The sequence below is a fragment of the Brachycentrus maculatus genome, unplaced genomic scaffold (genome assembly GCF_059751285.1).
Source record: "Brachycentrus maculatus isolate JH-2025_06_01 unplaced genomic scaffold, ASM5975128v1 h1tg000013l, whole genome shotgun sequence".
NCBI lineage: Eukaryota > Metazoa > Arthropoda > Insecta > Trichoptera > Brachycentridae > Brachycentrus > Brachycentrus maculatus.
Window position 1 is genome coordinate 1,162,414 of NW_028280767.1, and position 16,901 is coordinate 1,179,314.

Genomic DNA, 16,901 nt, shown 5'->3' on the forward strand with positions numbered 1-16,901 from the left:
TTCAAGTATATAAATATTTTACACAATAAAACCCACAATTGGCATTCCGATAGAGTATTTATTTTAAAATCTTATAAAAATGGATCTGGTGGATTTTGAAAGTAGGCGACACAAATAACAAACACAATTATAATTTGTACAATACTACTACTTAAGAAATAACGTCACAATATATCTAATATTTTCTTATAAATTGTAAATGTTATTAACAAAAAATATTTCATTTGTTTCGTAGTAAAATTGTAAGTCCAGTTCAATACAAACCGCTCTCAAAATTGTAAAAAGTTTCGTCCAAATTTATTTCATATATTTCTGGTAAAGAAATGTAAATACAGATTTTTATAAATATTTACGTACTTTATTGTACTCGTTTTCAAAGTCCCTATTACAGTATTGGAAAGTATTAATATTATTACAATCTAACAGACGTTACAAAACACACAGGGAATATTATTTTTAACACATTTACATAATATTATAATGTACATTTCATATAAATAGGTACATTTACTTACAGAAAAAGTAATCATTTGGAATGATAAAAACACCAACAAAAACAAAAAACAACAATTAAAATAAATGGTTTTTTTAATTATTTACATATTTTTTTTATATTTTTCATTGGTAGGAAGTACATTTTGTTCAAATTTTTAAAATATACATATTAATGAAGTTTAAAGATAAATAATTAAATAAAATAATATACAATTGTAACAATTTATTATTATTAATAAAAACAATATTAAAACAGCCGAAATATCTGCCTGGACTAGTAAACCGTTTTGATTTTCGTGGCCATTTGCCTCCTTCTAGGAATTTTAATAACGTTGAATTATTAATCTACCTGAAAAACGATTTTGATTACAGTTCATTCCAATTATGATTTTATTGTAGAGTATAGAATACTTTTAATCGTCTTCAGGAAATGAATTCTAAGGTCGTAACGGTTTATTTTTTTCCGTTAAAAAAAAGCAATCGATTCACATTTTACGATAAAAATTATATCTTAAAACACAGGTTTTATAAAAAAAGTGATTGTATTTTAAATTTTACTATAGATTTTTATCAACTCATTTTAAAATTGTTTAAATTATCAAAGTTACGTATGCGGCGGTTGCCATAAGAATATATTATAATATTGCTTCAAAGTATGATGATGGTTGAAAATAAGTTGGTTTTTGTGATCATAAGCTTAAACCTAATACTAATTTGGTAAGTCGGATGATATTTACGCTGCAGAAACAACAAATTATTGACGATGTGGCCTCTTCTTCTTTCACCAAACGTTTTATTTTATTTTTCCTACAGAGCAACCCTGTACTTCCACAAAATAGTATACTATTATTTAATCGTATAGTTTATTTAATTTGCATATTTTTACTATTTTATTTAACACTTCCAGATGCGTTCTTTACAGAGCTCTGACAATATAAAAATACATAATACTGTACTTATAGTCTGAACTCGCATTTATTCTAGTTAAATTATTATTATTTGTAGAAATGATCAGGAATGCTATACATAATTAACCAAAAAAACATGAAAATTAAGGTAAATTATACCAAATAACTAATACACCAAAAATGTTTTGAAATACAATAAAATGAATAAAATAGTGTAAAAAAATATTGAAAAAGAAAGAAATTTTGTTTTTTATAATTGTTAATGTTGCCATTATTATTTTGTATTATTCTACCTTATTAAAATGAATGTAACGTAAGTGAAAAATAAATGTATTTTTACGTAAAAAAAAAATAAGTACATCCTCGTATAATATTATACACATAATGATTAAGAAATTATTAATTAATTTCAAATCCATTTCATAAAAGTTTTATTAAAGTAAAATGTTTAAACAATATTAAAAACTTCTTTAAAATAATGATGATGTATAAAGTTTTATAAAGATTTTTTGTCGAAGAGAAGAAACATTATTAAACGGATCTTAGACTTAAATTCGGTCCGGAAGCGAGCCGGGATACTGATATCCTCTCGGGAGTTTATTAAATACTTTGGGATCGTCCTGAGATTAAGGTGGTCGTAATTAATGTTTAAATGGAAACACTGAAGACTGAACGTTGAGTTGTTCGTCCGAGATAATGGGAAAACAGAACAGAAATAGGAACATCCAATAAATGAAATTACAAAGCCCATCATCAAGTATTTATAAACACTGGATTCTGGATTCGAACTTACTTTTCCACAACTTGATACCTATTTTGAATAATGGGCCACTTAGCCTTATATAAAGAGGATGAATTTTATACATTTTTGTTTATTATAAAAACACAAATAATTTTCTCTAAAAAAAAAATAAAAAAACAAAAACTTATGTTTTCCTTGCGCTTCGTGTAATATTGTAAGAATTATTTATATTTTTCAAATAGTTTTAACATGACATTAATCATGACAGTATATGATATCAAAATTAATATTAAACTTCGGATTTTTTTTAAGTAAAAAAATATTTAATATATTTGAAAGATGATAAAATATATGTGCTTGTTAACGTTAAATTATAAATATAGGTTTTACCGGATTACTATTCATAAAAAAATAAATTAATATACTATTTATAAGATTAAAAAAAGTCTTTGTATACTTCCACAGAGCGCTTTTAATAATAATAAAAAATAAGTAGCGAGCAATACGTCAATTCGATTTTATTTTTGAGGAAAAGCATTGCGTTCTGTACTATTGCATTTGAACATTTATTGATGGTCAAAAAAATCATTTAAAAGCACAAAGTAAATATTTCCATAAAGTTATTTACCTAACTATAAGCTCAGACTGAACGTGTTTAATAGAAAAATACCACTAGAGATTATTGTATAGGTATCATTATGTAAATATTATATTTTTAGACCGACCATTTATGTTCCCATTTCTAGCATAAGCCCTGATGTCGAGGTATTTTGTGAAACTAGTGCTAGCTCATGATTACGCACCATAAACTGCTAATATGACGTCATTTCTAATCTTTACTTAAGCCCGATTTGTACCCGTATTCTCAAGTAATGTTAAATGTTTGACCTTATATGTATTGATTTTCTACATAACGAAATTATTTTTAATGTATTCTCATCAAGAGGTAACAGACTACTATATACCGGAAGAACATTGTTAAAAAAATTAAAAAATAAGCCAATCAATTAGCATATGTACTTTTATCAAGATAATGGTAAGAATCCAAATTTTTTATAATCATATATAACTAAACTAACTAACCAACTAACTAACCATCACGCCGCTTCCCCGCAGGGGTAGGCAGAGAGAATAGAACGCCACACCACTCTGTCCTTGCAAACATTCTTCGCCTCTTCCACGTTCATGCATCTCCTCATACATACGACTACGTCACGACTCCTAACCTGACCACTTTTAAGTATTTGGCATACCTGATCGTATCATGTTTTTCTCGGTCTTCCTCTGCTTCTTTTCCCACTAACATTCACCTCATAAATTTGTTTTACCGTTCTTTCGTCACTCATTCGTTCCACATGTCCAAACCATCTCAACACACTTTTCTTAATTTTATCGATAATGCTTATCTCAGCTTTGCATTCCTTCCTTATTTCACTCTTCGCACATCTATCATACATCGTTTTGTCGCACATTCTTCTGAGAGATCGCATTTCGACTGCATTCAGTCTACTTTCATCCTTCTTTTGCCAACTCCATGTTTCACTTCCATACATTAGAGTTGGAACCAGGACTCCGTTGTGCACTGCCAGTTTAGCTTCCGCTGATAGGTTTTTATTTGCTATAACTGATTTCAGTGCACCATTCACTTTGTTCCCAGCATTCATATATACAGTATAATCATATATAGAGAAATAATCTTCCAGTTTGATAGATAATATTAGCTTTTTGTTAAGTACGGATGTAGTAGTTGTGTTTGCATTATTTGCATGGCACTTACTGTCGATCACCGGTTATTTCCTAGAAAATTTTATGGTTTCAACTTGATAAGGGTAGAATCCAAGGGGTGAGAATTGACTTAATCTCTTTTTATGTTTCACGAACATTTTGTTACAAGGTAAAACATTTAGCAGCATTTCTGAATACGGGTAATGATCAAATATATACAAACTGTGAAAATACCGAAACCAAAATCGAAAGAAATGTTACTTATATGAAGGGAATTTTGAAACTTTAGCAGAAAGAAGGAAAATTGACGGTATTAACGAAAGTATCCGATAATGGATCAAACATCTTTGCAAACATGTTATCAGAGATTCAGGAAACATCGCGTAGACAATTTGCCGTGACACGTTTAAGGAGATATTGATGGATAGTACGAACATGCTTTATGGGGAGAAACGCTCTTTTCATTTTTGATATTATTACTGAAACACCATAATGCGTTGAATAAAAATATTCGTTCATAAGTATGTCCTTATCATTCATTATTAAAAAGTTGATTTATCATTACTTTTGTATTATTATCATACATTATTTTGTTGAAATGATTCAGTTTATCATAAATGTACCAAAGGAACCAGTATACAATTATACAATTATTATATTTAATAAAACACTCATGTACATAATTTCAATATAAATGTAAAAACTCACTATCGTATCTGTTACAAAAACAAATTTGTGAGTCACATTATGAACATTTTAAGTAAAAATCACTACGTCAAATAAAAGTACCTTCCGTAGATTATACCACAGTTGTTTTCATGAAATTTCTTACTCTTTTCATTGATTTCTTGAAAAGAGGCAATTTCTCAATATAATGCCTATTTTTGTTAACACAATTGTCTTATAATCATAACGAAGATATTTATTAATAATTGAATTGTTTCAACTAATTGTAAATACAAAATGAAATAAATATTTTTCGAACGATATTAGTAAATAAATAACATTTAAATAAATAAAATTTCTGCTTACAACAAAAATTAAATACAATGTATAAACGTTTAAAATATTTGAATTAAAATTGAAAATAAAGATGAACATAATTGACAAAGTTTTTAAAAAACCAGCATCTATAATATATGAAAAACAAAAATCCCCAACCATCTAAAAAAGTTCAAATTGACCCAAATCCAAATAGATTACTTAAGTACTTAACATCAAGCAAAATATAGTAAGTTCTTTGGAAAAATTATGCATGTATGTGTATATATATATATATATATATATATATATATATATATATATATATATATATATATATATATATATATATATATACACATACATAGTTATAATTTAACTTAAATGATATTTACAACGATATGACTATACAAATATATAATACAGCTAATCCTTCAATACAAATGGAGTCACCACGCACTGTATATATATATATATATATGTATGTACAGTGTACCCTTTCCTTCTTCCCGATTCTTTTACAAGTATTTTTACAAATTTATAAAAGTGGAATAGTACAAGTACTCGCTTTGTAATACTCGTATATGTGAATGACTTATGTTAAATTGACAAATTAAATAATAATGTACAATATCAAACGGTCGACGGGATCAGGGTGGCAGCAGTCACAGGTAGCAGTCGGCCGCGTGGGTGCCCGCGCCGGGCTGGCTCGCCTCCTCGTCGGGCGCGGGCGAGCCGGCGGGCAGTACGAGCTGCACGCGCTTGCCGACGCCACTCGCCAACGCGTTTTCGGAGGCTCGCCTACTCACCTGCCGAGAGCGGTTACCGTTGCTTATCAGATTCTGGAAGAAAAAAGGGTTTGTGATTTTTTTCATGCAAATGATCCACACAGATCTCATCTCCATTTTAATTAATGTTTTACTAAGTAAATACCACTATTTCTTAAAATCTACTGTGACACGTGTTTCGATGCATTCCGCATCATTTTTAAACACCGTATTTGACATCTCAATAAAGATGAAAAAGAAGCTTAATAAATGCTTTCCTTATTTCAACATCGATGTCGGTAGTGCGCTCACATAAACTGTGTCACGAGATTATTCAATACATCTAGGGGTTCCGAAAATTGAGTATTGTGGTTATCAATCATGGGTAGAATTGGTGAATGTTACACGGGTGAAAAGTGATTACTTCAACCAACCCATGACGGTCGTAAACCCAGTAAATGCCCAGACTTCTGTATTCTTTATATTGTGTATATTAAGAGAATTGCTTTTTTTGGTATTGTAATATAACACTCTCCTTATCATTCATCGCTCACATTGAGAAATACCACTTTACAACATCGATGTCGGTAGTGAACTCACATAAACTGTGTCACGAGATTTATCAATATACCTAGGGGTTCCGAAAATTGAGTATTGTGGTTATCAATTATGGGTAGAATTGGTGAATGTTACATGGGTGTAAAATGATCACTTAATCAAGCCTATGGTCAAGCTTACGGTCGTAAGCCCTGTAAATTCCTAGACTTTTATATTCTTATCATATCATATATATTAAGATGTTTAAAAAAATGAGAAAAAACTTCTAATTGGAGATAATCCAGATTTGGGAAGTTTTTGGACACACACAATGCTTTAAAACTAATAAATTTAAAACCTAGGTAGGGCCATAATAAACGGTGTTGCACAAGCCGCAGTAAGATTTCAGAGTCACTATGAGGTTAGGTAATTCAAAAAGGCATTGAAATTCTCCCAACCACATTCCCGGATCTGATACAGAAGCATCTAAGCTTCCTGAAAGACCTATTTTGCAAAGTAATTTTATTTTATGTACCAACTTGCGATAATTATCAGAAAATTTGAAAAACGTTTTTTCTGGTTTTGATGTGAATTTACATTTAATAACTTTCAATTTTCCTGTCACTGCCAATAAAAATAAATACAAGTTTGTAAAACCACCACCAAGTTTCTAGAAGTGCCCCAGTGTAGGCAGTGAAAAGGATTTGTATGAGTTTGTTCAGTTAGTCAGCTAAATCCCAACCCGACGTTGGCCGGTACACAGACGCCTTCACAATTTCGACTAGCATAGCAGACAGACACGGAACAGTGACAAGGCGTTTGCATAGAATGTTCGCATTTCTCGCTTAATAATTTTTCATCGGTATTCAATATAATGCAACGAATCCCTTTCACAAGATGTAATTTTTAGTTTCTTGATACAAACCTATTATTTAGGGTACCGCAAAGGCAAACGCGTTATAATCAACTTTTTCAAGTACCTAAATGTAACACTGATTTTGCCAGAAATACTACAATTAACCGCATTATGGATACTTATAATAAAATGTTTAATGACGTAGATATATTTGGGAAAAGCACTAATTCCATAAAAAATGACATAAGCAGGAAATTAGGTGAATGATTGATCGTTGCCGTTTGTTCAACAAGCCAACTGTTTAAATAGGTACTACACACACACACACACACACACACACACACACACACAAACACAAACACAAACACACACACACACACTCACTCACCCCAACCAACATAAGAATAGCATTATCGGAGGATTTTTTGTAATTGGCCATAGTTTGGTTAATTAATGTTGTATAATATATTGTTTTGGCTGTAAAAATCCCAAATAAAATAAAATAAAATAAAAATAAAATTATTCTTAAACTTAACTAACCCTATCATAATAATTAACAAACGACGGAAGGAACAACCATAACTCACAACCAGCATGATATCCTAATGACATGACACAGAAAGACAACCTAATGCAGCACATAAAACACCCTTTTGATGCAGCACTTTTGATCAAACATAATAATTTAAAAATCATAAGTACAACGTCCGATCCATAAGTCAAACAAGTGAACGAACAGCAAATACATCGTGAAGCACTGTATCTTCATTGGAGAAGTTTTAGTTCTTCAAAGCGCTGCATGTTAGATATTCTCGTGAGAATTATCAGTATAAAACTTGTAGTATTTCTAAGTAAAACTTTACAGCTTCCCAGAATACTTTCTAAAGAACTTTTGCGAAAATTTTGCTCATTTGTACATATTTTGTTTTATAGTTGCCTCAGCGATTCTTTTAATAGTAACAAAATGTGGATGACATAAACAAAGTAAAATATAAAATCTTTTCATAATTTGAAGAAAAAAACATTCATAATAACGAGGCTAAAACCATTCATGGTAGGTTTATACCGATATGACCATTAACAGTCGATGTACAACCAAAAAAAAAATGGAATGTCTCAGAGAATCATAGGATAATGTATATTGGACCTGGGATTTGATTCATTTGGTGATCTGATCCGCTGATTAAAGTGCGTATGTAAAAAACAGTTAATATGCTATTCCAAGATATATGTTTCAAAAGATAAACTCTCATTACTTTAACACGTGAGATCAATAAATAAGTAATATATTTATTTATTTATTATTAATTTTTATAATTTGTTTCGGGAATTGTACGGCTTTACATTTAATTAAGTATATAATAAACAAAAGTTGTCTGCCTCTGTAGTGTAATGGTCAGCATGCTCGGCTATCGTTCTGGAGGTCCCGGGTTCGATTACCAGGGGGGTTTAATAAATATAAGTGATTTTTTCACTCTAATATTTATTCAATATTACACTGGACTGGTACCTGAAGTGGAGGGCTGATCACCTTTCCTTCATGTGTGATCGATCGAGATAACACTACGTTTATATGAAGCAGTGCCCTATGCACCATTGGGGTGCGGTAAGGGATTTATTATTATTTATTATTTTATAAACAAAAGTTACATTAACAATAATAAACATTACATTACATTAACAAAAATAGTAACATTTATAAAAATAAAGCCAGTTAAACAATTCCACATGAATGTTATAATAACTATTAAAAACATTGAGAGATAAAAAAGGGTATGGTTCAAAAAAAAATTGTAGGAAAGAGAATATCTAACGTTTATACCTGCATATACTCACTCGTATATATTAAGTACCTATATTCATATGAATTAAATTGCCAATATTTATGTTAATGCAATTTTTAACAGGTAATGAGATATATATTCATTGCAAGCACATTCTACTCACTTTTTTTAAAATCAATTAAATATTCATATACAAAATTGAGAAGGTACACGCTTAGAGATCAATGTACATACCTATATAGAACATATTTGTTTGTACGAGTATGTACGTTTAATACAGGCACTGTATAAAATATGGATAATGCGACAGCGAAAGGGTGGATTACAGTAAATCGTTTGAAAATAGGTTGGACGTGTTAACGATTACGTCCGATCCTGAAAAACAATTTTTTATAAAAATTTTAGGTCCTTTAACAGTTTTGCATCATAAAATTTTGGTTATATCAAATACCCAATTTCTTCGGTCGAAATAAAAATATTACAAAATAAAATACATCTATCAAGAATACATACATTTTTGACATTTCAACATAGATTGTGAAGAACACACGTATGGAAGTCTGGGTATTTACAGGGCTGTCCTACCTGTCATAGGCTGGTTAACTGATCACCTTATATACGTGTAACTTTGACCATTCTACCTGTGATTGACAACCGCACTACTGAATTTTTTGAAACTCTTGTGTGTATCATTCATCTCATGACTCTGTATATATGTTCACGAGAGCTATCTATGTGGCATTGAGAAAGTTTTAAATTAGCAGAGACTGTTTATTTGGATTTAGTTTGGATCGGATCTCTGGATTCTTTTTTACATACTGCAAATCATTATAAAAAAGACTGAGTGGTATCATGATGTAAGTATTTCCATATCGCACACTCCTTTCAAGAACGTCATAAATCAAAAAACTTGATTTTTCAGGAGAACGTTTTTAAAGTTTAAGAATATAACACAATGTATTAAAAATAAATATCAAGCCACTTATTGAACTTTTTACTGTGCAACACATCTTTTTAGGTAAAACCTGAATATTTTTTCTCAATTTGAAAAATATTAAATATATTTAAAAAAAATATATATTTAAACAATACTTTTTCTTCAAAATGCAAAAACGACATGCAAAAAACATGTACAACTGAAAATTGTCGATTTTTGATTTATGACGTTTTGGAAAGGAGTGAGCTATATGCCCTAAGTATTTTTAATTTTAATTTATAAAAAACGGTTATCCTCGTGTATAAAGTGAGATTACCATCTGCGTGGCCGAGTTCGCTCTCTCCCTGAGAGTAAGGGTGGGTGGCCGCTGCTGCAGCAGGGTGCCGCGGCGCTGGCGATGTGATGACGTCAGCATCTCGCTCAGAGTCGTCGAGTCTCCCCGTCTTCTCGTTCCGCTCTCCTTGCAGCAACATATCCACTTAAAGGGAGGAATTTTCCTGAAAAAAACATGCATTATGGGTTTTGATATCTCATCAGATAGAGAAGAATTTAGAAGTCTGGATTTACAAGGCTTAGACGACTTGTGATAGCCCGGTTTATGTGATCACTTTGTAGACGAGTAACATTCACCATTCTACCCATGATTGACAACTATACTACTCAAAGATAACTATGGTTGACAACATTTTGAGTGTGTCCCAATACTTGTTCACAAAATCTGAATTATCTCCAATTACAGTAGTTATTTTTTAATGATATTTTTGACATCTCATCAAAGACGAAGAAGAATATGGAAGTCTGGGCACGGGGCTGACGACCGTCATAGGCTGTTTTAAGTGGTCACTAAATGCCCAGACTTCTATATTATCCTTCATCTTTGATCACATGTCAAAAAATAATATGAATTATGGTTGAAATTATCTTTTTCTGTTAGTAGAAACCACCATAAAAGTGTATGAAACTCATAAATGTATGAAACTCTCATAAATACATGATACGATTTATACATCGCATCGTGTGCGAGTTCACAGTCAGTATCTATAATTGATTTAAGTACGTTTTTTTAACAGATTCCCTTTTAAATGTACAATTATTTCTAAGATATCGAAATGTAAATTTTTACTCCAACCCAGATTTTTGAACAAGATTTTCAACTTTTTTTTTATATGTAAACAATACATACTATGAGATATTATTTTTTGACATCTCATCAAAGATGAAGAAGAATATGGAAGTCTGGGCATTTACGGGGCTTACGACCGTCATAGGCTGGTTTGAGTGATCACTTTTTACACGTGTAACATTCACCAATTCTACCCATTATTGACAACCACACTACTCAAATTCTTGGAAGTTCTATATATATGAACCAATTTAGAAACTTTGTTCATGAATCACTAGAAATTCACTAGAGACATCTATTGGTGAGATGTAAAGAAGCTTTTTACTAAGCAGAAACTCTTATATTAGTATGTGAAATCCGAATCCTGGATTATAATCACACACATGAGAAACGCCAGAAAATACCATTTTCATTTTTATTATCAAGCTTATAATTTGACCAGATAATTTATTTACAACATTTTGAGTGTGTCCAAATACTTGTTCACAAAATCTGGATTATCTCCAACTACAGGAGTTATTTTCATATTATTTTTTGACATCTCATCAAAGATGAAGAAGAATTTGGAAGTCTGGGCATTTACGGGGCTTACGACCAGACTTATGCCCAGACTTCCATATTCTTCTTCATCTTTGATGAGATGTCAAAAAATAATATGAAAGTAACTCCTGTAATTGGAGATAATCCAGATTTTGTGAACAAGTATTTGGACACACTCAAAATGTTGTACATACTATGAGTGTGAAAAATTTTTTTCAAGAGACTCAAGTGTGTTGAATGTTGTTCAAGACGCAGCCTCCGTATTCTTATCTCAAATTCTTTTTACACATAAAAGATATCAATAAAATTCCAATATATGTGTTAAAAGAAAATCCTGTAAAATATTATATATTATTGATCGATCTTAATCGTTTTGAGAAGCTATTATTCAAAGATTTTCAAGAATTATGACAGATTTAGTATTATAATAGTATTTTTCGTACATTATATTATTTTACTTGACACCGAAAGTGATATCTCTTCTATACATTAAAGATTTTCTCTTATAAACACGATAATACCTCTTCTTTTTATAAGATTTTTATCAAACTTTCCTACAAAATCGCCGTTTAATACATTATTTTATATTATCCTAGTTGGGTTTCATAAATAAAATGTTCTGTCATCACTTTTAAGAGTGTAAAATATCGAAATTCGCTTTTCTTCAATATTAGTTCTGACAAAAAAGGAAATTCTATGTAAAACATGCAAAATACGTGATGGAGTTGTGTCTAAATATTATATTTTGTAATTAAGGGATACTTGAAATTATAAAAGGAAAACACTTGTTTTTAAACACTTGAGTTATATTTATTTCATTATAACAACCCTAATCACGAAACAGAAAGACAACAATACAATACAGCACATTACACTAATAAAACACCCTTATGTTACAGCACATTTGATCAACCATAATAATCAATGTTGCGGAAGCTATGCTTCCATCCTTATGCTTCCGAAACTAATCGTTATAATAAAATAAATTGTGTCGAGTTGTGTTCCCGTGACTAGTATCGCGGACTCTAAAGTCAGAGTTTCTCGGTTCGAACCCACTCTACTACAATTTAATACCTATTTGTAATAATGAACCGTTTAGGCTCACAGAAATAGTATGAAATTGAAATATTTGTGTAAATAATTTTAAAAAAAGTAATATTTCTCTTTATATGTATAAATATATATATATATATATAAATATATATATATATATATATATATATATATATATATATATATATATATATATATATATATATATATGTATATATATATATATATATATATATATATATATATATATATATATATATATATATATATATATATATATATATATTTATATATATATATATATATATAAATATATATATATATATATATATATATATATATATATATATATATATATATATATATATATATATATATATATATATATATATATATATATACAAATACATATATATACACATAAAATATATAACTTAAGTGGTAAAAAAAACAAATGTTTTTCTTTAATAATGTCTTACCACAAAGGGAATGCAGAAACAATAAATACGAAGGGATAATTAAGTAATTGGGAGGTTCCCCTTAATGTTGCCTCAATCCTACAATGAACGTCGTTTAGGTTTGGTAACAGGATATACAGATCTAAGATATTGCCCATTATACGTTCATTATATGTATGTCAGTTACAGAAATGTGTAGGTACTTACCGCAGGCTGTTGAAGATCTGCGTGGAGAAGATGCAGTAGATGAGGGGGTTGGCGGCGCTGTTGAGGGGAGCGAGGCTCTGGATGAGGGTGGCCACCGCCACGCTGGTCTGCGTGCGCGGGATGCAGTCGTACACTTGCAGCAGGTCGAAAACTATGTATGGCGACCAGCAGATTATGAAAACTGGGAAACAAAATACACAATTTTCAGGAATTTCACAAAAAAACTACCTCATAAAAGAATATAAGTATCTATTATTATTTTTTTGTTTGCTTGTAAGCAATATTTTTTTATGAGCAATATTTCCAGACTATTTTTAATTATTAACATATAACCTAGTATATATTATTCATATGGATAACATATACAGAGATAATATACAATGGCAGGAGCTTTTTCTGTGATTTTGAGTTTCACGTTTTTTTTAATTAATTTAATTGGCGTTCATTTTGAGAATGTTTAATGTGGCTTTTATTGTTATTTGAATATTTTTATCTGTAATAAAGTGCGAAATCAATTAAACTTTTAGCTGAAAAATTAATTTAGATTTTTTAATAGTAAGAAGTAAAATTTCGAGTGAACAACTTCCGAGATAGTTTCTGGGTTAATTGAATAAAAATATATAACGGCTAACGACGCGTAAAGATAAAAGATAAAGATCCCTAAAATTACTATTCTAAAGCATTTTAGGGACAATGAAATTGGAAAAGTCGTAATGATCAAGGAACGCAGAAAGTGCTAGGGTAAACAGAAAATTGGTCCGATAAGGGAAGCTAATGACTAAGCACTCTCAACATGTAAACGTGTGTGTAAAATATATTTAAATTTGATTTTGTCTGTAATTTAAAGATTATAATACTTACTCATACTTTCTCTTTAAGACCCTTATCCGCACCCCACTGGTGCATAGGGCACTGCGTCATATAAACGCAGTATTATCTTGATGTTTATACATGAAGAAAAGGTGATCAGCCCTCCGCTTCAAGTACCAGTCCAGGGTAATATTGAATAAATATTACAGTGAAAAAATTACTCATATTTTTTCTTACCCCCCCTGGGAATCGAACCAGGGTCCTCCAGAACGGTAGCCGAGCGTGCTGACCACTACACTACGGAGGCGGATACCACTATACTTTCTTTTTACCTTAAATATACTAATCAATGCTATTTTAATTTTCGTGATTCAGGAAATTGTACATAAATTCATACTATTTTGACATCTCATCAAAGATGAAGAAAAATATGGAAGTCTGGGCATTTACTGGGCTGACGACAGTCATAGGCTGGTTTAAGTGGTCACTTTACACACGTGTAACATTAACCAATTCTACTCATTATTGACAACCACACATCAAATTCTTGAAAGTTCTATAAATATTAACCAATTTAGAAACCTTGTTCTTGAATCACTAGAATCACGAAAATCACTAGAGACATCTATTGGTGAGATGAAAAGAAGCTTTTTATTGAGCAGAAACTCTTTAGTGAATTTTTGATGGTGAATGTTACACGTGTGTAAAGTGATCATTTAAACCAGCCTATGACGGTCGTCAGCCCCGTAAATGCCCACATTTCCATATTTTTCTTAATCTTTGATGAGATGTCAAAGAATAATATGAAAAATAACTCCTATAATTGGAGAAAATCCAGATTTGTTAACAAGTATTTGGACACACTCAAAATTTTGTAAAAAAATGTTTACCAAGAGCGATTCATTTCTCTTGATATTATAAATATTATATAATCTATTCGTAAAAACATTTTTTATCGTTTATTGGCGGTTATAATTCTCTGAAATGAAATAAATCATTGAAGACACTAAACTATTTGCTTTGTAATGTAAGTGGCCTTGTATTTACCCGTAAATACCAACTAGAGAACTCTGTTTAGATGGAATATCTCAGACAAGGATGAAGAAGGGAAAATTCAATTAAATAATAATTACATTCAACTTCAAGGATGAAATTCTATTTACGAAATGTGCAAACAATGAGATTGATCGAAAATGTGTTTTCCGTAATAAATAAATAAATCAATAAGTACTTGAAGGAATATTTTCAAGACGTTAATTTGTAAAAGCATTATTCTTATTACTTCTGTCATAATCAGAATGTTTTTGATGTTTTCGAATTTCCCATTTTGATATTCATTTAGTTGAATCAGTGAGCGTATTAAATATTATTACGTGTTTAATACGAGTAAAAGTTTAACATAAAAGGAGAGAAATATATATCACTGCGAAATTGAGAGATATATGTCGACATAAAGGCTGGTTCAAGTGATCATTTCGTGCACTGTGTAATATTCATCATTCTTTAAATAATAAACAGTGAAACCACATCAATTTTATTGTAATCTTTTAATGTTGCAAGTGACAAGAAACAACGTCTTTGAAATAAGCCAGTAAACAGATAACTAGTAAATAAATAAATTTTTACCTACATTTTTATCTATAAAGGCGTCTTTATCTACCTACGTTAAGATATCAATTATTGTTAACATCTCAAGATAAATGAAGAAGAATATAGAAGTCCGGGTATTTATAGGAAGTCCGAATATTTATAGGACTTCCGACGTATTGAAGACTGGTCAAAGTATCACCGTCCATACGAGAAAATTTGTGAACAAGAACAAATTTGGATTCAAAATTTTGTGAAAGTATAAATATTCATTATTTTTTAAATAAAATAACAACAGTATAGTTATTTTCCAAAAAAAAATTATTTGAACAGCGACCGTGTTTTATCGTAACCAACATCACCAGACTGGTGATGTCGGTTACAACGAAATCGGGTTGTTGGTCAAATGAAATTCATGTGGAAAAAACTAAATATATGCTTGTTATTTTATTCTATAAAAGGCAGTTCCACCAAAAATTGTCAGTACAAAAATTAAATCAAATATATATTTTTTTTAATTTTCTCATTATTAAAGACTGTCTTTTCAAAAAAAAAACATCAGGCGAAATGAATGTAAGTTTATATAAAACCAAATAATGTTAAAAGTTTGCCTAATACTTATCTCACTAGGCGTATAGAACTGTTCTGTCAATAAGATAATTAAATTAACACATGCTGGCGTCAAACAAAGAGAGTCTGAGAATGAATCTTACTTATGAAGAAATAAATACGATTTCTAAAACACACTGTAGAGACGTTTACCTCAAGGGTACAATAATGAGAAGAGCATTATAGACTTAATTAAAAACGGGCTCAATGCTATGCGAATTCAATGACTTTTGACCGAAAAATCAAATTGGATAATGGAATTACTAAGGAAAATAAAGTCGCAAAGCAGACTAAATATAGTCAAAATGCGATCCCACAGAGGAATGTGCAGCATAACGATGTATTATAGATGTTCGAATGGTGAAATAAGGAAAGAATGCAAGGTTGAGATAAGCATTATCTACAAAATTAAGAAAGGCGTGTTGAGATGGTTTGGACATGTGGAATGTATAAGTGAGGAATGAACCGTCAAAAAAATTTATGAGGCAAATATAGTTGGAAAAAGAAGCAGAGGAAGACCGAAAAAAACTTGGCACAATCTGGTATGTCAAATACTTAAAAGCGGCCGGGTCAGGAGTCGAAAAAATCCGGTAAGTATGTATGAGGAAGAGGCGAAGGATGTTTGCAAGGACAGGGTGGTATGGTGTTCCATTCTCTCTGCCTACCGCTGCGGAGAGGCTGCGTGATATTTAGTTAATTAGTAGTTAATATTTTGCTGTATCAACTTGAATTGGATTAGCAAATTTAGATGATCAAAAAGTGATCATATTTTAATAAGGCTA

The 16,901-nt window shown here is 30.5% G+C and overlaps 1 protein-coding gene across 1 annotated transcript in view; it reads right to left on the reverse strand.

Annotated features, from left to right (window-relative positions):
- Positions 1 to 5,335: 5,335 nt before the first annotated feature.
- CCAP-R (Crustacean cardioactive peptide receptor) overlaps positions 5,336 to 16,901 on the reverse strand; it is an 81,909-nt gene continuing 70,343 nt past the window's right edge. Inside the window, exons 8-10 of the mRNA XM_088263769.1 lie at positions 13,114 to 13,294; positions 10,049 to 10,229; positions 5,336 to 5,693 (exon numbers count right to left, since the gene is read on the reverse strand). Coding sequence (XP_088119895.1) covers positions 5,517 to 5,693; positions 10,049 to 10,229; positions 13,114 to 13,294 — 539 coding nt within the window. The 3' untranslated portion in view covers positions 5,336 to 5,516. The remainder of the gene's footprint in view (positions 5,694 to 10,048; positions 10,230 to 13,113; positions 13,295 to 16,901) is intronic.